This window comes from Syngnathus typhle, linkage group LG1 (genome assembly GCF_033458585.1).
Source record: "Syngnathus typhle isolate RoL2023-S1 ecotype Sweden linkage group LG1, RoL_Styp_1.0, whole genome shotgun sequence".
NCBI lineage: Eukaryota > Metazoa > Chordata > Actinopteri > Syngnathiformes > Syngnathidae > Syngnathus > Syngnathus typhle.
In genome coordinates, this window is record NC_083738.1 from 21,772,582 (window position 1) to 21,796,338 (window position 23,757).

The 23,757-nt window shown below is 45.1% G+C and overlaps 2 protein-coding genes and 1 long non-coding RNA gene across 12 annotated transcripts in view; 2 read left to right on the forward strand and 1 right to left on the reverse strand.

Annotated features, from left to right (window-relative positions):
- Positions 1-12,805, forward strand: part of dlg3 (discs, large homolog 3 (Drosophila)) — a 71,531-nt gene extending 58,726 nt beyond the window's left edge. For 6 of the 9 annotated variants that reach the window (XM_061273955.1, XM_061273990.1, XM_061273973.1 and 3 more), the window contains 11 exons: positions 2,709-2,823; positions 4,469-4,645; positions 4,896-4,971; positions 6,753-6,855; positions 9,791-9,832; positions 10,096-10,146; positions 10,384-10,485; positions 10,575-10,747; positions 11,058-11,167; positions 11,252-11,343; positions 11,434-12,805. In XM_061273955.1, coding sequence (XP_061129939.1) covers positions 2,709-2,823; positions 4,469-4,645; positions 4,896-4,971; positions 6,753-6,855; positions 9,791-9,832; positions 10,096-10,146; positions 10,384-10,485; positions 10,575-10,747; positions 11,058-11,167; positions 11,252-11,343; positions 11,434-11,540 — 1,148 coding nt within the window. In that variant the 3' untranslated portion in view covers positions 11,541-12,805. The remainder of the gene's footprint in view (positions 1-2,708; positions 2,824-4,468; positions 4,646-4,895; positions 4,972-6,752; positions 6,856-9,790; positions 9,833-10,095; positions 10,147-10,383; positions 10,486-10,574; positions 10,748-11,057; positions 11,168-11,251; positions 11,344-11,433) is intronic. The other 3 variants (XM_061273965.1, XM_061274016.1, XM_061274008.1) reach the window with 1 other exon arrangement.
- Positions 12,806-15,421: 2,616 nt separating this feature from the next.
- tex11 (testis expressed 11) lies at positions 15,422-23,094 on the reverse strand. The gene is made up of 25 exons (XM_061274030.1): positions 23,013-23,094; positions 22,727-22,846; positions 22,084-22,164; positions 21,684-21,769; positions 21,529-21,586; positions 21,140-21,235; positions 20,983-21,064; positions 20,809-20,887; positions 20,577-20,728; positions 20,415-20,500; positions 20,073-20,210; positions 19,912-20,014; positions 19,720-19,835; positions 19,481-19,566; positions 18,912-18,965; positions 18,813-18,853; positions 18,658-18,735; positions 18,511-18,581; positions 18,159-18,272; positions 18,025-18,097; positions 17,802-17,951; positions 17,376-17,484; positions 17,179-17,299; positions 16,103-16,270; positions 15,422-15,548 (listed from the first exon to the last, which is right to left on the reverse strand). Exons 1-25 carry the CDS (start codon positions 23,091-23,093, stop codon positions 15,507-15,509), a joined length of 2,385 nt encoding a protein of 794 aa, XP_061130014.1. The 5' UTR covers position 23,094; the 3' UTR covers positions 15,422-15,506.
- LOC133151212 (uncharacterized) lies at positions 16,186-21,579 on the forward strand. 2 transcript variants are annotated; one of them, XR_009713873.1, is made up of 3 exons: positions 16,186-16,326; positions 18,106-19,850; positions 20,632-21,579. It is a non-coding gene; the product is annotated as an uncharacterized LOC133151212 (long non-coding RNA). The 2 variants fall into 2 exon arrangements; XR_009713874.1 differs by having other exon boundaries at positions 16,203-16,326; positions 18,109-19,850.
- Positions 23,095-23,757: the final 663 nt, after the last annotated feature.

The following is a 23,757-nucleotide window of genomic DNA, read 5'->3' on the forward strand; positions in this document are numbered from 1 at the left end:
GCCCTCGTGTTTCTCCTCACTGCATTTCTGAGGCGTGCTGGTGAATAATTAATGCGCTCTGGCTCACACGTAGATGCCCGGCTGCTCAGATACGTTCGCTGGACAAAACCTTAAGCGTACGTGCACCGTCAGATGACACGGCGACACATTGCAAAGATCACTTTTTTTTTTTGTAAGTCTCTCCACACAAAGTACAAATTCAAACAACCACTCATAATTTGGAAGAGCTCATGAGACAAAGCATCATGAACTGTGTCGTTCTCAACTGCTTTGAACTTTCCCTATCACAAGCCACCTTCAGCCACCTTATCCCTGAATTTTAAAAGTCAGCCATACATTACATAAACCCTAAAGGTTATTGTATCATCAGAATCTGATACCGGTATGTTCTTCGCGCTAGTGGTAGTACAAAAACGTCAGCTGTTAATCCCGCCTGAGTGTTTGTTGTCTATTCAAAGGCTTAAATGCATTTCCAGCTGCCCACCGACAGAACAGAATGCCGTACCTGTGAGCACGCTCCATTCGTGTTTGGACTGCTCTTATAGTTTCAGCTTGTGTTGTTATTTTTACACGCAAGCCCGGCAGGATAGAGGAGCGTTTGTTTCCATGACTCTTCCTGTTTGTTGTGGGACAACAAAAGACAGACTACCTGTAAAGTGCCTTTAACAGGTGTGTCGTAGCTATGCCTTCTAATCTCAGCGGGCGTTCAAATGCATAATGTCGACCCTCATTTCTCCCCCCACCCCCCCCCCCCCGCCCTTCTTTTCTGCTGCACAGATCTTGTGATGTGTCGTACAGAGAGAGAGGTCTGCATTGTGATGTTGCCATTAGTCGCTGGCCGAGGCTTGGCAGCATTTCATAGTCGGGATCTCAGCATTCCCTTCCCAAACTCCCCTGGGGATTGTTCGGGCTGATTGCGGCTCACTGTTCTTCCTGCTTCACTTGAATGTCCACAGATGAATGACTTTGGAAGGCGGGGAATGGGTTTAGTCAGCCTTCAGGTTGCGCTGTGCCATTTGGACACTCCCCCCCCCCTTTCCCCCTCCTTTGCTCTGCAGGCTTCATTTCGCCATCCATTTCGCCCGTGTCGATCGAGGTGGGGGGGAAGACTGTGCTGAAGTAGAAGTGCAAATATTTAAGGAAAGAAAAGGATGGTAAAAAGGCAAGCACGGGTATGTAAATGAAAGTAAAAATAATACAAATGGATAAAATAGTCAAAATGCCGATTTTGGATTGTACAAAAGTAAAAAAAAAAAAGTTATGTACAATACCAGTTTGGTCTACACAAATCTATACACAAAAATTGCACTTTGCTCATACTGAGAAAAAGGGAGGAAAATACACGACTTGTTTGTTTTGATTTCTTCAAGGTCAGAAAGTGGGAATTATTTTTAGCATCACACACACGACCCGCATTTGCCACGTTTTCATTTGCCATCTAAATCAAATGAGGTGGCTTCACTTCACACTTGATTGCATTTCACCTTTAAACTGTCATATTGAGAATCAAATCTTTAATGCGCTTAAAGTAGAGTAAGAAAGAAATTGTATCTCGCTGCTTGCTGGAGTTTTCTTTCCTTGTTCTTTTTGCGCTGTGGTGTCCGGTTACTTCACCTTGGTTGCTCAGAGCAGGGTGGCCATAGCAGCAGCCCCCCGCGAGACGTTTGCCTTTCAGGTTTTCGGCAGGGGGAGGATGAGGGTTCAGTGACCTACCTCCATTTTGTTTATGCACCTGCACAAAACTCCTGTGATGTCATCCTCACATGCGTGGATGTTTGCTTTCTTTCTTTTTCCCTCAGGCTACCTGTCCGGTGGTTGGTCTCAGTCTGGACTTTGAGCTAAACAGGAAGTGTTGACGTCTAGTTTAGGATTACACTGGACTGGAAGTCCCACAAGGCGTGTTTTGCATACTTGGGGGGGAAAATACACTCAGCAAAGTGCCCTCAATTTAACCAACATAATAGTGAGAGCTCTTTTCTTGTAGGAAACTGACACCAGTCCCTCCCAGTGCGCTGTTTTGTGAGTGCTACTAGTCCCTTGGACAAATGAGCAGACTAGTAGAATATGGCGGAAATGCACAAAGCAATTTGAGCTACTTCCATTGAGAGCCTTCTCAATAAGTCGACTCGGGTGAAGTCGTTCATCACACGGCCGGCACGCAAGGATTTGTGCTCTTATGCCGAATGCTCACGCTTGCAATGTCGTGGGTGGCCTTCCCGCATTCCCCGCTCATTTTCCCCCCCATTTTTTTCTTCATTGAAACACACTGTTGAGCCTGCGTTGAACTTCATTAATTTGTGTAATTAATTTACCTGTTATGGGACACGGGCGTATTGCTTTTGCCAGATCTGTGATAAACCATCTGTTCCGGAGCTCATTAATCAAGCCAAGGTTTCAGTCAATTTTCTATCAGGCTTCAATCTGAGGCGCTTTCTCTCACTGGTGGCCTTTTTATATCACCCGTGATCATCACAAGCACTTTTTGTGTAAATGTCGGCCATCCATTTTCTGTAGTGCTTGTCCTCCTTAGGCTTTGTGGATGAGTGGAGCCTATCACTTCTGACTGGTGGCTCCGGTGACTGCTATGGCTAGACCATTTAGTCTTGCTGTCTAATCTTTGTGTATGTGTAGCTTGTCAAGACAAAACCTCACGTTGGATCTTTGGAATGAGTTTTGATTGACATTTGTCTTTTCTTTTTGCCCCTCAGAGTACAGCCGCTTTGAGTCCAAGATCCACGACCTGAGGGAGCAGATGATGAACAGCAGCATGAGCTCGGGATCCGGCTCCCTGCGCACCAGCGAGAAACGCTCTCTCTACGTCAGGTAAACAGGAGGCCGGCACAAAAAAAAAAACACTCACCTCACATCTCACATTAATGAACCTCGGAAACCCGGAATCCTGTCAAAAGCAGACACACTGTTGCCTGGCAAGGATTACGTGGTGAAGCACGAGTGATGCAAATAGCCATTAGATTAGCTATAGCCGTGAGCTTATTCAAAAGAATACTTCATTCTTGTAAATCAATCTAGTGACAAGCCCGGCCGGCTCCACTCATACATTCTACGTGAACTCGCCAGTTAGTGTAAGCCAAAGTCAATTGAAGCGTTAAAAATAATGGCTTGACGAGCGACTGAGCACTCGCCTGTTTTGGGAACAACACCTCTCCAACGACAACATTCCACAAGAGTGTGCTGGAAAGCCAGTCCAAGCTTGTGTCAGGCGCCTCCACAATGCAGACACGTGGATTACAGTAGCGATGAAAAGAGGCGAGGTGATCCCATCCCGAGCGCTCAACACAATGTTTTTGGGATACATTTAAAGCGCTCATAGCGTGTTTAGAGAATTCTATCAAGATGGCAACCGCTTGGCCCGACCATTTGGAGATGCCACTGTCATTGACGTCAAAGTGCCCTCAAGGGGCTCGCATTACCCACGTAGGAAACAGGGTTTGGCCGTGTGACGTTTTGGCTTTACTTCGAGCTGAAAACGCCTTGCGCCTCTTCACCCTTTGGAGCCCACGTCGTATTGTAGCCGTTTCTGTCATAACACGAAGCAGTGAGTCATGCTGGAGTCAAGGTGATCAGAGTGAAAATGTTGTGATGTAACTGGACTGCGCCCAGGTTATTTGAGCCCACTGTATGCACGGCTCGATTGCGTCGCTCCAGTCTCTGTATATGTGGGCTCGCGCGTATGAGAGACAAGCGAGGCCAAGCTCGCCCCTGTGCGGCAGCTTACTAAGAGCACAGCAATGTTGTAAAAGCCGTGTCGCTATCCAGCCGATGCATGCCCTCCCAGCCCAGCCTCAGGAATGCGGAGGCGTTGAGCCTGCAAGGTGAGCTTCGAAACGCAACAAAGCAGTCCAGCAGCAAGCGCTCCGACTCGCCCGGTCGGTCGGTCGGTGGGTCGAAGGAGAAAGTCGAGTGGCTCGATTAAGTAACCAACGCTCCAGTTGCCCTGTTTTAGTTTGATTTTAGAATTTGTGCTACTCTCAAGAGCCTGTCTTGTATTTCCTCTGCATACGTACGTATATCCAGCAGATGAGAAAGAGAGAGAGAGAGACTGCTGCACAAAACATGCAGTTGCATGTTGAAATGACAAATTGTTACGCTCTGTAGTTTTTTTTTTCCAAAAAGATTGAATGATGCACTTGTTCATCCCAATCATGAGACATAATGGCATTATCCGTACTCGAGTAATGAATCACTTGGAAAGTTTGAAACGAGTTGTTTGGAGATGAAAACATTTGGATTGGATTGGAAAGTCCTGCACTAGGTCAAGTTGAGTTGAAACCTGCAGAGTGAGCAGTCATGTGGCATGATGATGATGACACGTTACGACTGACAACAAAAAGTATTTAGTCAAGAGCGTGCCAATGCAAAGCAGGCATCATGAACAGGTGCTGGCGCTTTTCCGCTCGGCGTCTTTCATATTTCTAGCATCTGCAGCGTCAAACGTTTTACCTTGCAGAGCTTTGTTTGACTATGACCGGACGAGGGATAGCTGCCTGCCCAGCCAAGGGCTGAGCTTCTCCTACGGCGACATCCTCCACGTCATCAACGCGTCCGATGACGAATGGTGGCAGGCCAGGCTGGTGACGCCTCACGGGGAGAGCGAGCAGATTGGAGTCATTCCCAGCAAGAAAAGGTAGTTTTGCGCTTCTGTTGCAAACGCGAAGCATCTGTACAACGCCAAATGTACAGGGCCTGCCTCATCTCCTGAAAATTGACTCCATCTTTGCTGTGTCTGCCGCTGTAGAAAAATAATTGTCACGTATTGTTTTGACCAAATCTTTTGATTCTGCACGTAGATTTAAGAAGACTTTGTCGCTGCGTTGTGCTCTTAATGCCATGTGACAACAACCCTATTTTATTTTTCTTAAAATGACTCTGTCCAGAGTGGAGAAGAAGGAGAGGGCCAGGTTAAAAACAGTCAAGTTCCACGCCCGGACAGGCATGATTGAGTCCAACAGGGTAAGTGGAGTGGAGAAGCCGTGTGGGAATGCTAGCAAAGCCCCCCCATGAGGCGCCGCCGCCATGTTGCCACGACACACCCGCACACGACAGGCACCCTACACTCAAAACATTTTGCATTCGGCGGATTTGTGTTTCCTCCAACTTCTTAACACCTTGGCGGGGGGAGGACAGTCACTTCATAGATACGACAAATTGCTGTTGTTGCTTAGCAAAAGAGCAACCCCAATGGACAAGCAGCTTCCCGAGAGAGTTCAGATAATCTTTATGTATGAACCGTACTTTCAAAACTAATAGGTCAGTATTATGATTGAGTATTTTTCCCCAAAAATCTAAATGTGCGCTCGTGTCCCCGTGCCAAACATGTATTCTAAATCCTCAATATCCAGCTTAATGTTTGTGTGCTAGATTACTCCTGGTCCTCACCAGTAAGAAAATTCAACTCACTGGTCAAACGACTATTTTGTCTGACTAGTAATGTATGTATATTTTTCTTCTTGACTAGCAGTGCCACTTCTAGCCTGCCAGTACGTAGACCTTAAGGGGTTTGGGCTGCGCTTGTATCAGTACTAGGCCCAACTACTCGCATAATTATGATTAATAATAATGCATCCGATTTTTACAGCACTTTTCAGTTGGCCGTCTCATAAAGCACATTGACTTTGAATCCTCCAATGGCTTTCCAGCAGTGTTACTAGTGCTTCACAGCAGTTAACAAAACAAGTAAGGTTGAATTTCATGCTGATTGGGGAAAAAATGTTGCTTTCTGTGCTGAATTGTCTTAAAAAGAGCGCACTAGTACGTCAAGGATATTGATTGATTGATTATTTATTGATCCCCAGGGGAGGGGAAATTCAGGCCCCAGCAGTATCCATACCACAGAGTGGGTATACAAAAGACACAGATGGCATGAGCGCAACTCAATAGGCGGCTGCCACACAACGGCGCTACAAAGAAAGTCAGAAAGTGCTCAAGATAAAAGCAAATCAAAGCTAAAAGACAAAGGGAAAAAAGTAACAGCGGCCAACCAACAGCCCCAATACAAGAGAACACCCCAAAACACACAAAATAGCCTCCACGGGGTCCATCGACTGGTGTAAGGGCAGTCCAGTTCAACGGCGCCCAATGGACCATCATATCATGCAAGTTACAAAACGAGTTGAACACTGCGACTACTTCTACCAATGACAAGATGAAATTAGACGACTCAATATCTAGTGCTTCACTTGAAGCATGCAGATAGTAACTCTCATGTCCTTTATTCAGTCTCCTTGATAAATTGTGCACGACACGTTAGGCCGAGTCGTGCTGCAAGTGTAGCGCGGTATTTTGTGGCACAAAAACGACTCTCAATCAAAGCAGTCTACTTTTCTACTAGTTTGTTCAATTGTCTTACGAGTGAGCACGAAAAGTGTGCTAGCGATGAGAGAATTTTTCACAAATTTAAAACGCGCACTAGTATGCTATGCTGGATATGAAGGATAGCGAATACGTGTTGGAGTTGTTTTCCATCACGTCCGTGGCCGGCCGGCAACGGTATGAGGAAATGCGTGTGTTGAACTTGTGTTTTCTGAACAAAAGTATTGTGTTCACCGCCATCCATTACTTGCTTTCTCATGTTTGTTATGATTTCATGTGTGGTGGACATTCCATTTTATTGTTTTGCATGCGTGTTGAGTACCGTCATTGAAATCCATTCTGTTTTTGTTTTTTTTGTGTGTTTACCCCCCCTCCTCCCTTCCCCGCCCCATCTCCCCCCCACGCCTCCCTCGCCTACAAAGCAGCTGGTCAAAGTAAAGCGCAAAAAAAGCTTCAACCTGTCGCGAAGGTTCCCGTTTTACAAGAGCAAGGAGAATATTGTGCAGGAGTTGGTGGAGTCTGAACGTGAGTACCAGCTGCGTGATGCAACCAACGGGTGGGAGGGAAAAGTGTATGGGGGGGGGGGGGGGGGGGGTTCTCCTTGCTTTCATCCTTTCTTTTCCTTCTTTCACACTTAAGTTCTGTCTCTCCATCCATCATCCCTTCCTTCCTTCCGCTCATCTCCACGGACGTTTTGCTCTCATCTGTCTCTCACGGTGGGCCGGGCCGCGTGGCAGGGGGGCACAATAGGACTTGGGACTTGCTTGCCGACAACTTGCAATAAGAAATAAGCGATAAGCAATGCTACTGTGGAACAAGTGCTGTGGCATGAATGGGCGATTATCATATAATGGCACACATTGAAAGTAAAAGTATATTTCAAAAATTACATTCAATCATTTTCTTTTTATATCTCAATTTATTTGTAAAACACAATCCGGTGAATACAAGAAATAAAACTACAATCAGCCATAAAACTCTTTAAACTATCTGCTGGGTGGCAGTGTGTGTGTGTCTGTGCGCATGCATGCTTGTGTGCGTGGTTGTCGGCCGCACTAACGCACAGCAGGCTTCCTAACACTGTGCCGCTAAACGACTCGACAAGAATGTCACAAAGCACTGATGTACACTACCTTGTAGTAAATTGATTTTGAAGCCCCCCCTCCGTTGAAAAGCTGCTTCCAACACACGCACGCGCACAGAGCACTCCTCTTCCTCTCTGCCCCGACTATCACTAACCTCTTCTTCTTCCTGTCTGCTGTCTTCTCTTGTCTTTTTGTTCTCTGCTCTCACCTGTCGGGACACCTAGGACTTCCCGGGGTTAAGCGATGACTTTTATGGATCAAAGAGTTTGAGTAAGTGTCGTGGTGGTCCCCCGAGCGCCGATCGCGCAGGGGGAACTGGGGGCCGGGCACACAAAAATCTCACTGTGCATGCGCTTTGAATATGGATTCAGGCTAAATGGGCAAAAGTATTGGGACACCAAAGTAGCTGATGGTGGTTGGATGAGTCTTTTGTTTTGGGTGTTGTCTTTTATAGAAGCAAAGTCGGGCTTGTCTAACGTTGCTTAATAGCAAGACGTGGATCCACAGTCTCGTTGTACCTTCCGCCATCTCAGGTAATAGCTTTTAATAGTTCGACCTGCTACGCGCTATCACTGGCACTGATGGTTGATCAGAGGAGGAAGTATTATCGGGCAGGTACGTAGGAGTGGAGGAACTTGGGTGAGCTAAGATGGGGTGAGGCCATTTGAAGATTTGTGAAGTAAACTTGGGCAACCAACTCAGGAGTAATACCCCTCATGATCACGTTATTAGGCAAAATGCCTCGGTGCTAACATTTGGGCCGAGAGTTGTTCGAGTGGCCAAAGTATAAGAATACGGCACATAAATGGCCCAGTTTTGTTCTCGCAAGATGCTGGTGTGATTTGCGTTATAAGCACTTTTGAAGAACCTGTGGTGTCCTACTTTAGCAATGACAGCGTAGGACACCAACACACTATCACGTGCTGTCAGTGCTAGCAGAGTAAAAGAACCAAATCAGTAATCTCCCCTCTGCGTAATTTACAGCACGGCACAACAAATTTCAAACAATCAGGTTAAGTGAATAGGCGCAAGCTATATTGCTCACTGTTCTTCGCATCTCGATGGGTCTTGTCTGTTCTGTCAAAAAGACCTACCCGTGCAAAACTTTCTACCAAGGCAAAATTGACAGCCTAACTGTCGTAAATGCACTTGCGGTAACACTTACTACGTAAACAAATGCCAGTTTCGGTGACATGACATCGTCTGATTCGAGCCCGCCAATCATAATTGGATGTTTAATTTGCCGTGTTCAAAGAACCCAAATACTAATAGTGCAACTGATAAATCTGTCAAATAATGAGATTAAAAAACAAGTTTTCATTCAAAAGCACACCATGCACCACAGGGTCATCGTCGAGGATCATTTTTTAGAGACCTGGGATAAATCCGGCCGAAGCTGAAATTTAGCATTTAACACGTGGACCCCGACTGACACTTTTAGGGTTGTACACCGAGGTGATTGAAAGCTTACAATTGTAAGTGTGTACCAATACTTTTGTCCATAATGATTTGCTAAGTAACGTTTTGCATTTGGGAGGTAGACCGGCTGTTGACAGTTGTGACACACTTAACGGTATCCTTGTGTCTGGAGCTGGGTGTTGCCACAGCAACGTGGAGATAACAATGAGCCAATTGCCGCCTTCCTGCAGCGGTCGGTGGAGTAACGCACTCGTTGTTTTCTTTGGCCTGCCCTCGACGCAGCAAAAGGACACAGATGCGGTGTTTGGGGGATCGGGTCTCATTTGGGATCTCATCGCAGGAAACACTTGAGTTCCGATTGCTCACAACGGGAATGTTACCACTTGTATATGGCTGCCAGATGCAGCATGAGTTCTGCTTTCTTACTGATGAGGTTTCCCCCCCCCCCCCCTCTCTTCTTCTGGTCATCAAAGAACAGTGATTCCCAACCACTGGGCTGTGGGAAATGATCAAATTTGACTCTGTTGGATGGAGATTTTTTTTTAAATTTGTTACAAGTATTGAATCTTTGTTCATCTTCTCTGCTAGTGACGTGCATAAAAGCGGACAATCCTGCCCCAAATTACTCAAGTAATTGATCCCCACCTTATTTCACTCAGTAAGGACTTTAGTGGCATCTTGTTCTAATAATAAATGGACATTGTGCTAAACAGGCCTGTGTTTCAGCCCGAGGAAATCAATAAATTAAGATGAGTCATGATTTTCCTATCTGTATACATATTGTGATTTTTGCAATTAAAATGTGCTTTGGATGAAAGGTTGGGAATCGCCGGACTGAGACAACAAGCGCGCATGGCATAAAAATGATCTGAAAAGTGCAGACGAATGTTGACAGTGCGGGCTTTCCTTTCTGTTTGCGTCTGCTAATCTGCAGTGTTTGCTCTTCTCCTTTCCAGAATGCCTGACGTCCAACACGAGCGACAGTGAAAGCAGTTCAAGTGAGTCTCTCGTTAGTCCTCTCTCTGCTTGGTTGACACGTTTGCAAGGTTTGAGGGTTGGCTCCGAGACCCCCCCCCCCCCCACGAGTTGACGCCACACCTTTCTATCGTCTTGAAATGAAAGGACAGAGTGGAGACGCAACAAAACGCACCATCTGTCCCACGAGGGATCAAAACGTTTCGGCTTGCCTGCAGTGCCACTGCGGCCATCTGATGACTTGATTTGTGTTTTTGGTGTGTTTTTTTTTTCCCCATGATCGCAGAGGGCCAGGAAGACACAATCCTCTCCTACGAGCCTGTCATTCGACAAGAAAGTAAGTCTTCTTTGAGTGTTGTTGGAATTATATGGAGTTTTGTTAATCCGGTTCACCTCATCTGGCAGAGTTCAGATAGCAGTCTTGTCTCAGACAAATCTGGTTTTGTTGGTGGCTCAAACGACTAGAGAAAAGGCCCTTGGAAAGAGCCTTTGCCGTTAAAAACAATTCTAATTAACTGACAATTTATAGGTTCTGGGATTAAGCCGTTGCCGTTTGTGTTGGTTTTGCCTCCAGTACACTACACCAGACCCGTGATCATTCTGGGCCCCATGAAGGACCGCGTCAACGATGACCTCATCTCCGAGTTCCCACACAAGTTTGGCTCCTGCGTACCCCGTGAGTTGTGTACGCATGCGCACAAACACCACGAACCCCCCAACAAAGGGCTCCATACAAGCCCGCCCGCCTGCCTTTCTGTCCACCAGACACGACTCGTCCGAGGAGAGAGAACGAGATGGACGGTCAGGACTACCACTTTGTAGGATCGCGTGAGCAAATGGAAAAAGACATCCAGGACAATAAGTTCATCGAGGCGGGACAGTTCAACGAGAACCTCTATGGGACCAGCATCCTGTCCGTCAGAACTGTGGCTGAAAGGGTACGATGAGGCACTAGCACAAACGTCAGTAGAAATGCTCTTAGTACCGGTACAATCGTCATGGTCGCCACGAGTAAGACAATTCTTGGTGCTAGACAAAGTGTTTTGTAGTATTATGGATTTGTCAACTAGTGCACCCACCGTTAGCTTCACAAAGTGAAATTTGGCAGTTCAACAATGCTGCATCGTCGTCCTATTAATGGGCAGAAATAATCTTACAAAGAACGGATGTTGACCTGGATGCCAAATACATGCTGTTGTGGTGCATGACCTTGCCTAAGTGTTCACATGTGTGTGTGGTCCTGCTCAGGGGAAGCACTGCATCCTGGATGTGTCGGGCAACGCCATCAAACGACTGCAGCAAGCACAACTTTACCCTATCGCCATCTTTATTAAACCAAAATCCATCGAAGCCCTCATGTAAGTGTTTCACGTCAATTTATCGCAATTGCCTCGGCCGATGCTAATTTGCCGTCCAACTTGGTAACGTCTCGTGCGCCGCAGGGAAATGAACAAGCGGCAGACGTACGAGCAGGCCAACAAAGTGTTCGACAAGGCCGTCAAGCTGGAGCAAGACTTCGGGGAGTTTTTCACAGGTAACGTCCGCTCTCACTCCCACCAAACTTGGAATCCCAGAGGTAGGTTGGCTCGATCGGATGTAACCCTGTGGCGGCATGTGCGTGCAGCAATTGTCCAGGGCGACTCGCTAGAGGAAATCTACAACAAAATTAAGCTGATCATCGAGGAGCAGTCGGGCCCGTACATCTGGATCCCTTCCCCAGAGAAGCTCTGAGCTTCCCGTCCGCCATCACACCTCGCATCGCTGCAGAGTCCCGGATGCCCCCCCCCCCCATACCTAATTGGCCCCCACCCCCGCCACTCACCTCTTTTTACAGCTATGTTCCATATAAAGTTTAGTGTCATCATTCTGTTACTCTCTAAATGGAAACAAAAGCAAAGTCTTATCACCATTAATTATTGTGACTGTGCACCCCCTGCATGAGTTTCTCTACGCCATCCATTACAAACTGTAAGGGAAAGCTGTCTTTTGGAGGGGGGGGGGGGTCATACAAAAAACAAAATCGCTCCTTTTTGTCAACAAACAGAAGACGGGAAGGAATGTTTTCATGAAGAAAGAGAGAGAGAGGAGTTGCAGGGAAACAAGAGACAAATCACACCGCGTCAGAACACTTTGTAAATTTTCATCCAATCACATTGAAAAAAGACAACACACAAAGACGAGACCTTTTGGGTTAATTGTTTTTTGTTTTTGTTTTTTTCTTCTCCCCCAAAAGTGACTGGTTGAACAGAGCCCTACTGACGGTACTGTTGTTTCTAGGGAATTATTTATCTCCACTGGAAGAATCCCTACATTTATATTATGACATCACAAGATGAATAAAATCCTACAGAGATTTTATTATACATATAAATATATAAATAAATATATGAATATATATATATATATATATTGAGCGAGAGCGCGTGTGAAAGAAAAACAAGTTTTACACTTCACTAGAATGGTCCATTTAGAGGGCTTCTTAGATTCTTTTACTTTAGCTTGTGATTTTTTTTTTGTAAGAGCTACTCTTGTGTCAAGGTGGGCTGCGGGGGGGGGTGGGGGGTAGAGATGTGTAAGTGGGCTCTGCAAAACACCAATCTGCCTTACATCCAATACAGACTGACCGACGTTGTCCTCCTTTGAGTGCAATAGCGCCCCCACACCACAACCGCTATTACTACAACAATCAATTCAATAATTAGAATTTACTGGACCCTGACAACCTATATCTCTCCACCCCCCCCAACTAAAGAGTGTGAAGCTGCAGACCACCCCCTTACACTCTCTGCCTTCCAAAGGAGTTTTTTTTGTTTTGTTTTTCTGGTTTACTGGTCACACGGTACTGTCCTATCTGCTGCCATGGCGGCAGCCTTATAACGGGTAGAACAAGACAACAATTGTATTGGATGTCATGCCCATTAAAAAAAATAATGTTTTGGATTGTCCAAAAAATACAACACTAAAGTTGAGCCTAATTAAAAGCTTTGTGTTATCTATATGAATTATTTATCATGTGCTTACACCACTGTGTATGGGATGGGGTTTAAAAAAAAAAGGGAAAAACAGAGCTCTTTGGGTTTGGGCTGAGCTCAGGAATCTCAAACGTACGGTGACTCGGACCCCCCCCCACCCCCACCCCACAACAAGGACGCCCGTGCGCACTCAAACTCCTTATCATAAAGCTCAACTGTGAAAGGGATCTCTTCCTCAGAGAGCCTAACCCCAACAGGAAGTGCCAACTCGGACCTCTCTGCCTCCCCCCCACCCCCTCCGGTTTTCTTCTGTTCTCCCTTACCAGACAAGCATCTGTCATTACCTGTGTCTCAACCCCCTCCGCCGAGTTCAGGGAATAACTGAATGGAACACAGCCATCTATAAACTTTGCAGACTGTTTCGAAGGGTGTGCTAGCTGTACAATGTAAATAACCTTCCCTCCCCGACTTACATTTCTTCAGCGTATAAACCCTGCCCCTCCCTCACTTTTGCTCCATGCATGTGTGATTCAAACTGGGACAGAATATGTTTTATAGACTACAATTGTCAGGTAAGTCAAGTTTGAAGCTATAATTTCTAAACAGGTCAGCAACACACAAAAAAAAAATAAAGCGCTGTTATTGTTGCTCTTAGTGTACTTGTGCCTACGTGGCACACTTAGCCAGGCAGTGTGTGTGTTTGGGGGGGCTCTTAGATGTCAATACTTGTGGAATGTGTCCTGGTGCACAGAATGAATACATCTATATGACATAAATATACATACGCTACTCAAAAAGTTTGGGATATCAGGGTGAAGGGCAAAAATCCCAAGATGAGCTGAGAATGTACATTAGTTACAAATTTGTGTAGTTCATTTTAACATTTAATATCCTGTTTTTATAGTCATTTTTATTTATTTTTTACCTGATCCATACTTGCTTCATTTTATGTTCGTAAGCATAGATGCACATGCACTGATATTTAAAGTGCACCCGACTCAAGTGTGTCACTGCATTTCTGTGTGAGCCAACAGCTTACTTTTAGCCAAAGTTCCTTGAATTACAATCATATTTAATATTTTGTTAGAGGAACAAATCCCTTGATAAAATTACTTGCCAGGGCTGGACAATTAAAACAATAATAATCACGCTGTAATGTTTTATTCTTTAGTAAAAAATGTTTTGTTCATCCCATGGTTTGGTCTGAGACAATGATGTCAAGGTTTCAAGCAGGATGTTCTCAGATAGTGGCCACAGATCTGTCTTCATCGGGTGTGAGAGAATAGCGGCATCGCGGAAACCCATTTCAAACACATTCTAGGTTCGTGTTGCAATTTTACGGCAAAGCCCGATCCCCCATACTTTTTGCGCCGCCATTCTTAAAAGATGGGAGTGGAAATCTGAGCCGACTGTTAACGAAAAAGCGCTTGCGTTACTCTAGACCTCAGTCAGCCATGTCCAAGCCCAAAGAATTCACTCTCTACATTTTAAGGCCATGATGTGTGTGTGTGTGTGGGGGGGGGGGGATCAATATAGTCACCTGAGCGTGCATATTATTGACAAGGCTGACTAACGGTGATGTCGTTCTATTTACTTTTTGTGGGAGGGGGGGGGGGGGGGTCTGTTTATGGCACATGGGTGCAGTAAGTGCTTGCAAACATGAAGCCTTTTGATTGTACAGTCCAGTCGTCTCCTCGGTGCGGCCACAGGTGGTTTACGCCCTGTTAGGACGCTCGGGGCCCAATCGGTCTTCCCTGTCCTAGTCACTTGGGGAATGCCATTCTGTTATATAGTATATGAATAGAAAAGAAGTCTGTTTCTTTGGGCTTTTAATTTTTTTGGGGGGAGGGGGGGGGGGGGGCTACTTGAAAAGAGTTTATTTGTTTGGAAATAAAATATGTGACTCAGTTATGACTTGGGCAAGTTTGTTATTACATATTTTGTTTTGTGGCCTGCCAGAGCAAATTAACTGCCCCTTCTTTGCTGATTATTTTTTTTCAGTTTGGCAGAAAATCTGGAATCACTATTGGCTTTTTAACCGCAACGCTATTTTAAAGATTTTTCTCTTCCCCCCCCCCCCCACCAAAACAATTCATGAATTGGTTTCTCAATACATTGGACAAACTAGCTGCTGAAAATTATGCACTTTTCAATTGATGCAATCTTGTGCCCTGTTTCCCATCCTAATTACCCAAATTTCTAGCTATGCCCAGTGATGAAAAATATTTATTTCAAATCTCTGAGGAATCCAACACATTTCCCCACTTTTTTGTGTGTCATATTGACTCTTGCATGATAAAGTATCAAATTGGGGGGGATGTACGTAATCAAATTAACAAGATCTTGGATACTTTGAGCTGGAAGTGACAAAGGACTAAGCGCAAATGTGTTTTTTGTTGTTATTGGTTTTGTGCAAATAGTATACATGTTTTCATGTTTCTGCAATCTTCCAATATACACAAAAACTATTATTTAACAAAATCTCATTTCCAAAAGCTCCAACACTGCGGGTCACATTGACCCATGATATTTTTGAAGAGATTAATTTAGGTTCATTCAGAAATAACCGTAAAATTAATTTGAATGCTTTTGTTCTTTTCCAAACCAAATTCTCAATTAGCTGTTGTTACCTTTCAAAAACAAACATTGCCCTTGTGTCCAACAATGTATTTTTATTATTATTTTTTGTGTAACAGTTAACAAATGTGACTAACCAGAGTGCTTATTATTCCAGACGCTCCAGGATTTTGTTGTAGAGCTGGGACATCTGTGGACATACAGTACAGTCAGGTCCATCAATAATTGAGACTTTTTGAGGCCACAGTTAGCATCTTTTGGGCTCTGAACGCCACCACTCGGGGTTGGCAACGCAACAAACGAGATGCACTTTCGCGGCAGACTTTCAGCTTTTGTTTGAGGGCATTGACATTCGAAGAAAAAAAGAATTGGCCGCTGTCCTTGTCTATCGTCCCTTCACATTCAGCAAGTCAAATGTATACTCAATGCCATTGAGTCAATGGGATTCTGTCCGAGTTCTGAAGCATTTTTGCCGATCACGAGCAGACGATGGCATTCCGGAAACACTTTGGAATTCATTGTGCTGCTTATTCCATTGGTAGCCACGCCATCTCATAAAAGCCGAAAGTCTGCATTCAAAGCACATCTTTTGTTTGATTTGAAAACAATTCTGATTGTGTTTAGAAACAAAACAAAGACGAATCCATTCATGTGACGTATTGACTCTAAGGGCTTGTATTTCAAAGCAATAGGATAATGTTATGCTATTTGTGTTAATTTCTCAACCTGAGGTGGTGCCCCCACCTGCGTCTTGTAGCTGTCTTGCAGGGGTCCCAAGTGGTGCACGAACCTCATGGCCAACAAGCACCACTTATTCGCCTCCATGTAGCGCGCCAGGCTGTAGAGCAGGATGCCCGTGTTCCAGGCGCGGGTCAGCAGCCACATGATCTGTGTCTCCGGAAAGCTGTCCGGCTACAGGAAAGATCCAGAAAAGAGCCAGATGGGAGAAGATTTGAAGCGTCATTAAAGTGAGTGGCAACTCCTTTCAATAGGCCCCGGCCCGGGCCTCTGTCGCTATTCACACAATTCTTGCCGCTCGCTCGGAGTTGCGGCTGGTGCAATGAAAAGGGGGGGAAATGTGCAATCCCACTAATAATTTGCCGCCTCTTTCAAACTTGGCAGGAAGGGGGCGGTGAATGGAAACATCTGCTAATTCAGCGGTTGCAAACTCATGCTTGCTTGTTGCGGTAAAACCACATCAGTAAATGTGTCATTCGCTCAGAGGGGGACGGATGGTATGCCCAGAAAAATTGCATAGAAAGCGACTTTGGTTTTAAGAACTTGGAGGGAAGAAATTACTAATGGTGTTCTAAAGTGGGTAGTCGGGAGTAGCCACAAATATTTGACCGTGGTATGACTTGTAAAAAGTCAAATTAAAACGGTCCTAACAATGACTTGAGTTAAAAAAAAACAAAAAACTACTACTAAAGTATTGAGTAACTGGTAAGCAACTTTTGATTATCAAAGCAACTCTATCTTGACCAACATGTAGTAGAATAGGTTGAAATGAAGGCAAATTTGGCCACAAGAATCTTTTTGTTTATACAGACAGATTTGATGTTCTAAAGTGTAAGGTTCAGCAAAACAAAACAAAGCAATTTGGTCCGCTTCAGGAAACTGCCGGAGTCCTTTTCGCGTCTTCAGTGCCCAGCGAATAAAACAAGGCAAAGTATTTAAGGGTGTTGAGTAAATCTACCTGTGAATCTTCTCATTTCATTCCAAGAGCAATGAAGAATCGTATCAATGTGAAGCGGATTGTTCTGGTTGTCTTGTGCTCGAGACAGAGACATGTTGTGGGCGGAGGCGGCGCGCTGACTCACGGCGGCGGGGATGATGGCCAGCGCCTCCTCGTAGTAGTCCCAGGCCTCGTCCAGCAGGCGGGCCTCCATTTGGGACGCGCCGGTGGGCAGGGAAAGCTTGATGAGGCTGTGGATGCACTTGCTAAGGAGGAAACTAAGAGTGAGTGACGCCGATTCACTTAGGGGGGACGCTGTGCACTGAGTGGCGGCGACCATGCCTGCACTGCGCCGGGTCCTCCTGAGGTTGTTTCTTGTGAATAGACAGCGCCACCCTCAGGGCCTTCTTGCATAGCAGAGGGAAGTGGGCTGGAGGCTCCATGGCTAATGCTGCAGGAGCATGACAATGTACCGCTGAGTTTGACAACCGCCAGACTAATTTGAACCCTGATTCACACTGCATCAAAGGTGACGTGCAATTTCAATTTCTGTATGAACAGAAGGGGTAGGAATTTCAAGGTGTTTGACAAGAAATGACCCTGGGGACTCAAATGCGCTGAACGTTACCGAAAGCAAGGTGATCATTTTCCCCTCACAGAAGTATTCATTGACGTTTCACGCTAAGCATGTGCATCTGAGCCACAAACATTTTGAGATGACATTTTAAGGCCACACCCGCAACCTTGCTTCTTTGTGGTTGTTTTCACCTGCAATGGTCTGCAGTAGTTTGAGCTCCACATTGTCCTGCTCCAGGATGGAGTCCAAGACACTGGCCACTTTGGGGTCGTTGAGTTTGGCGCGTGCCTCAAACTCATAGAGCAGCAGCAGCGTGTCTGTTGGATCCCGCGGGTAACTTCCTGTACATGAAAAAATTCATCGCCTCCACTTAGTAGTGACTTTCGGTTCCAACTATGCAAACGTGTACGCTACCTGTTGCCTTTAGGGTTTTCCACACCTCTGCACATAAGGCAATGTGCGCCAGCGCCTGACTGAGATCTTGTGTCTGTAAAGCAGAAGGAAGCGCTCGCTGACATAAGATTCACGTGACGACCTGGCGCACTAACCCGGCCGGCGTGAGGAGCGGCCCTGTAGAACTGAAGAGCGGCGGCAACGGCCATGAGCAAACACATCTTCTGGGCCGTGAGAATGACGCGCTCGGGACTACACATCTGGCACAGCTGGACAGAAGCACATGAGAATCCTGCTTGGTTATTACTCAGTGGACACAAATTGGGTGAGTGCAAATGCTGCATTTTCTTTGACACCGCCAGGGAGGCATCTTGCATCATACATGACAACAGCTGTTTCGAGACATTGCTATATTGTTTATTAGCATTCCACGTAGAGACCACAATAATAAACTTGATGTGAAAGAGCATTTTAGTCATCCTGAACCCCGGCGGCGGCCACTCTTACCTGGTAAGAAAGCAGAAAGAAATCCCGCATTCTGTCCGGGTTGCTCTCACACTGCAGTGCTGCATTCCAAGCTACAATCAAAAGAAAAAAAATGATTCGAAACGTTTGTGGTCAGATTGCGCCAAACCGAGGAAGAATCTTGGCTACCGATTTTCCTGAACCAGTTGGCTTCTTCCGTGCGTTGTTCGGCTGTCAAGCACAGCCGTTGTGAAAGCTTCTGCAGCGCTGCGTTGACGGCAGACAAAAACATTTGCAGCTTATGATGGGGCTAAAGACAAGACGAATATTCACACGCAGCATACCCATCTTTAAATAAGGCAGCAGCGCGTCCGTATTGTCGTTCCTGCAGAGAAGTCTCAAAAGTGAATTTGACGTTTGGAATCAAAATTTTCAGTATGTACCTTTTCTCATCATTGGGGGCTTCTATGGCCGTGAGTGCGAGTCGAACCAGGCACCTGGGAAAAGAGCAATAATCTTTAATAATCAACTGTCTCTAATTTGAATGTCTTTTCCAAATCCGTTTTTTTTAAGGGGAGGAAATATTGCTATGTGGATTAGGTGTGGAAGTGTAGAAAAGCATTAACTCACTGAGAGATGCCATTCAAAGATGTATTTGAACAAGACAAGGATTTCACTTTTATTAAAAAAAAAAAAAAAGGCTTCTCCCTATCCTTGTATTGATTTTAAGACAGCAACGTGTCTGCTGACTACAAAGTCGACAAACTCCGGGTTCACTCGTTTTAGATTTTGTCGCTGTTCTCAAAGGTCTTCGAGCCATTTGGGATGCAATAAATAGAATGATGAGCTGACAAAACTGTTCGATCATGCAAAATAAATCTGCACGCACATACTGTACTCTCGAAGCTGACCTGTTCCATCTCCTCTAAAGCATTACAGGGATTCATTAGAAACAAAACACACTGACTAAAATGTATTTGACTTGCTTTTTTCTCCCCTCATTTTCACCAACCTGAGAGCCTTCAGAACCAGAGCTTCATCTTTGGAGGTTTCACACACATTTTCCAGGACCTTCATGGCCATGTCATTCTGTTTATTCTGTCACAGAAAGCAAGGAAGGTTTTTACCGAAGTCAAATTCCTTGTTTGGCACGCTCAAACATGGCGAATAAAAACTCTTGAATCTTGAAAACATCTTTTGATGCCCCAAGCAGATTCAACACACAGACACACACAGAAAGACATTGGATACCTCCAAGGCCATCTGAGCAGCCTGGCAGAGGAGGCTGGATGTGGCGTTCTCGGACAAGGGTCCGGCCTCTTTGAGATCCTTGGACAGAAGCGCCATCGTGTTCACTGCCTTGGCCGCTAATCCGCACACAGGTAGGGCTGATTACAATCTGATAACATCAAGGGAATGGGAGCAAATTTTCCACAGAGCCACCTCTCTCCACATCGTCGTCGTGCATCGCTATCTTGTAAATACTGAATTGCGTGAAAATGCTGTCAGGGTCGCAGCGTTCCGCCTCATTCACGGCTTCTTTGGCCTGAGGAAGACAGAGAAGAGTCAAAATTCAACAAATGAATTAAAACGAGTCTTCCTACCTTTTCCAGCTGCTTCAGTTGCATGAAGCAGAAAGTTCTGTTCCTCTGCAATTTGGCCAAGTTGGAGTCCATCCCTCCAACCTGGAAGAAACCCAGGGAGTAGTTGTACCACTCCAGTGCCTCGGAGTAGTCGTCTGCCTAGAAACAGCAGTTCAATGTTATGCAACTTCATTCTGCCAAGTTGTTAGGGTTCGCTTAGGTCTTTATGAAATTAGTTTTGAAACTAACATGACAGTTTGTGTGTCTCAGGGCATTACGGAATTGTTTTTGTGTGCATGCGTATCTGTTTGTGCCCTTGACACCATCCCCACAAATCTACTGTAAGTACAACAATGTTGGTACCTCAACATATTTTGCTGCTTGATCCCACAACATTGCGTGGAGGCTTATGAGGTCCTGCGGTGCCAGCTTTTTTCCCGAGGAATGCGCTGTGTGGGCACAAGTCCCAACACTTATGTTTTGGTACAGGTAATCAGTTAATACATGGAAAATGATGCTCGGCACCGGTGATGAGGTCCTCTATCTTCTGCTTGCCCAGCAGCTTTTTGTCTCTTTGCAGCAGGAGCTCGACGTGCAGGACGAGAGCGGTTTCCAAGGCGGGAGATGACTCAAACTGCTGACAGGCACGATTTAAAAGGTCTAAAGCTGGCGCCTCTCTGGGAGAAGAAACGGACAGAGACCACAGCATTCATTTTATATTGTTAATATCCAGGTAAAAAAACATTTGGGTATGTACCTGCTTTCAGACAGGAGGAACTTGACTGTAGTGAGGCAAACTTGAAGTGAAACGTCAGATTGTAGCATCTCATCCAGACCTGCCAACGCGTTTCAGTCCAACTACTTCAATCTCAAGAGGGAGTGTTTTGAGATAAAATGGCAGGCAGGATTTTTTTTTCATGAATGGATTTACCCGCTGTGATGCTTTCATCCGAGGCCCCGGATCTCAGGAGTATTTTGATCTTTAAAAAGAGCCCGAAGGCGCTCACACATTCCTGACAAAATGGGCGCACTGCTTACATGCTGCTGTTTTTTCTTTTATATGTTATAACTTCATTTTCAGATCTGACCTTGTTGGCTAAATCCACGGCATTAAGGGCCTCTTTGTGAAACCTCTGAACGTCCCAGTCCAGATAAGCAGTGGCCAGCAGACGCAAAGTCTTGGCCTGAAGACGGTCCAAAACAAACACATTCTTGTTTGTATTGTTGCTGGACAACTCGTACAAATTATTAAGCAGGTTGAAACAAAACCATGAGGGAGTGTCTCCTCAGTGCCAAAGTACTGCGACAGGCTGCATCAAAATTGAAAGTCTGGACGATTTCAAGGCAGAAACAAGACTTTGAACAACCAAGTTGGATTTTTGGGAATGACTTTCATTCATTCATTCACTCACTCATTCATTCATTCATTCATCCGCTTCAACGTTGTGTACAAGCAAGGACACGATTGTCTTCTTACCTGAATCTGGGCTTCAAGACCATATTTCTCATGAATCTTGCTGATATCATAGCTCTGCCTAAAAAAACACACAGAAAAATAATACCTCAAACCATTTTCTGCTGCGTGGTGTACGTACCTGTACACACTCATCTCTAAGACATGATTCTAAGTACCGTAACCAGAAGGTACAGTCTTCAAACTTTTGAGCGTGGTAGCCGTCAATTCCAAAGTTGTAGCACATTATGGACAGCAAACTCGTCTGTGACGGTGAGAGAAAACACAGAACTCATCCCTTCACTAATCCTTCCTGCAGAACATTTCCCTGGGATATTTGTTGCCATAACTGCACTGTTTTCCCCATTTTTATTCATTATTATTTTTTATTCATTGCTATTCAATTCCATTGTTCAAAATGCATTTTACAGACAGTATTTCATATACGGGCATTTTTCTTTTATGAATGAATAAAAGTGCATCAGTAAACGAGGATTGATTTTTTTTTTTTCACCTCACTCGAGCGACGGAGCATCTGAAAAATGTCTTTTTTGTAATTGAAAGTGGATTCTATTGTACCTGAGCGGGTAGGCGAAGCAACATGTCTTTGCAACGTTGCACATGGGCCACAGCTTCTTGGTGACTCCCTTGAATGAAAGCCTGCAAGGAACACAGATGGGCAGTGTTCAAAATAACTACTACTACGTCAGGAATTTGCAACATTGCTAAACAAATTTTCAAATGGGCTAATAAGTTGCAAATATATACCGTGTAGTAAGTGAAGAAGGTGCAATAAAATGACGATGGAATCAATGATGAATCTAAGTTTGGCGTTAATTTCATGAATGAGTATTCAAAGGGACATTTGACTTTGATTTTATTCTAAACTATATCATGAGTTCGCCATATTGTAGTCCACCAAAATAAAAAATTGGTAGATCGTAGGGAACTGTGTTGCTGCGTTTCTCTAGTACTTCCTATACCTAATAACTTTATGATCGATAGTATATCCTATAGTTGGTAACAATGAGTGAACGATTCTGAAACACAGTCGTCTTTTCAACTTAAACGTGCACCACATCACCATCAATCCAGTCTGGCCTGCTCATTGCTTCTCACTTGACATTTTAGCTGTCTGGCAAGTCTGTCATCACAACACCTCCGCAACTCGGTTGCCAAATCTCACAAGAACAAACGTGGACGTGTCGCCGCAGCAGCCCACCGATTCTGCCTGATAGGAGAGGATCCGCAGCAGGTCTTTCTCTGCGTCCATTTTGGATGAGTCGCTGTCCGACGTGTCGCCCCCTCTGGATGTCAGCAGAGTGACTAACGTTTCCACACTCTGGACAACATGGGAAAATATGCCAAAAATCATGTGTCCACTTAGATGCTGATGGTGAACCACTACCAGGCACGTGCACTCATAGGAGGCAGGTGAGGCAGTGCCTCACCTTGCCACCAGTGGTGTGTTTAAATGTACAGTTATCAGGAGGCTACTCTTATATCACCTCGATGGCCTGCTTGAGTAAATGGTCCGCCATCTCTGGATTCTTGCAGTCCAACAAGGCCCTTCCAGTTCTGCACGCCATCTGTAAGAAATACAAAATACTGTGACTTGTTTCCTGAGCCTTTTTTTATTATTTTTGAAGCGGCCATAGGCGCTCACTGACCAGGATCTGCTTTCGGAGGGTGCCCTCTGGTGGATTAACAGGTGCACTGCAGTACATCAGGCAGCAAGCCGCTTGGCGTGCTGCAAAGTTGATAAGTGACTGTTAGCATTAATATGACAATTTCTTTTTTATTTTGCGACCAAATATGCAACTCATTATTGTACCTTTGGCTTTCTGACTTGTACTGATAGACTCGCCCACATTCTTACTCACAGTCCAGTTCCACAGCTGTATGGCACACTCTTCAAGCTGCAACACAAACAAATGTGAACTTCAATCTGGTTATAGACTGTATACAAGCGACAGAGGCCGACCATCACGATTGAATCTACCTGTGGGTCAACAATTTTCGCATCAACCTCAAGAGAAGACACTTCAGAGAAGATGATGTCAATCGCCTCACTGAAATTTGTTTGCTGATTCTGAACAAGATCTGACACGAGGCCTGAGAACATATTCATAACACGACATATTTAGTGGTCAACGTGCATTTATCACTTTCGTCAAACAGTTTGTGATGGAATGAAGAACCTTGGTCAATAGGAAATTGGACAAAAAATGTCAACTTCTTAAACTGTACATC

Coding starts and splice junctions, on each gene's coding strand:
- tex11 (XM_061274030.1), bottom strand. CDS start 23,093: ATGGCGTGCAGAACTGGAAGGGCCTTGTTGGACTGCAAGAATCCAGAG. Junction 17,485..17,801: donor ACTACTGCAGACCATTGCAG/GTGAAAACAACC, acceptor ATGCTCCTGCAG/CATTAGCCATGGAGCCTCCA. Junction 17,300..17,375: donor GAGGACCCGGCGCAGTGCAG/GCATGGTCGCCG, acceptor TTTCCTCCTTAG/CAAGTGCATCCACAGCCTCA.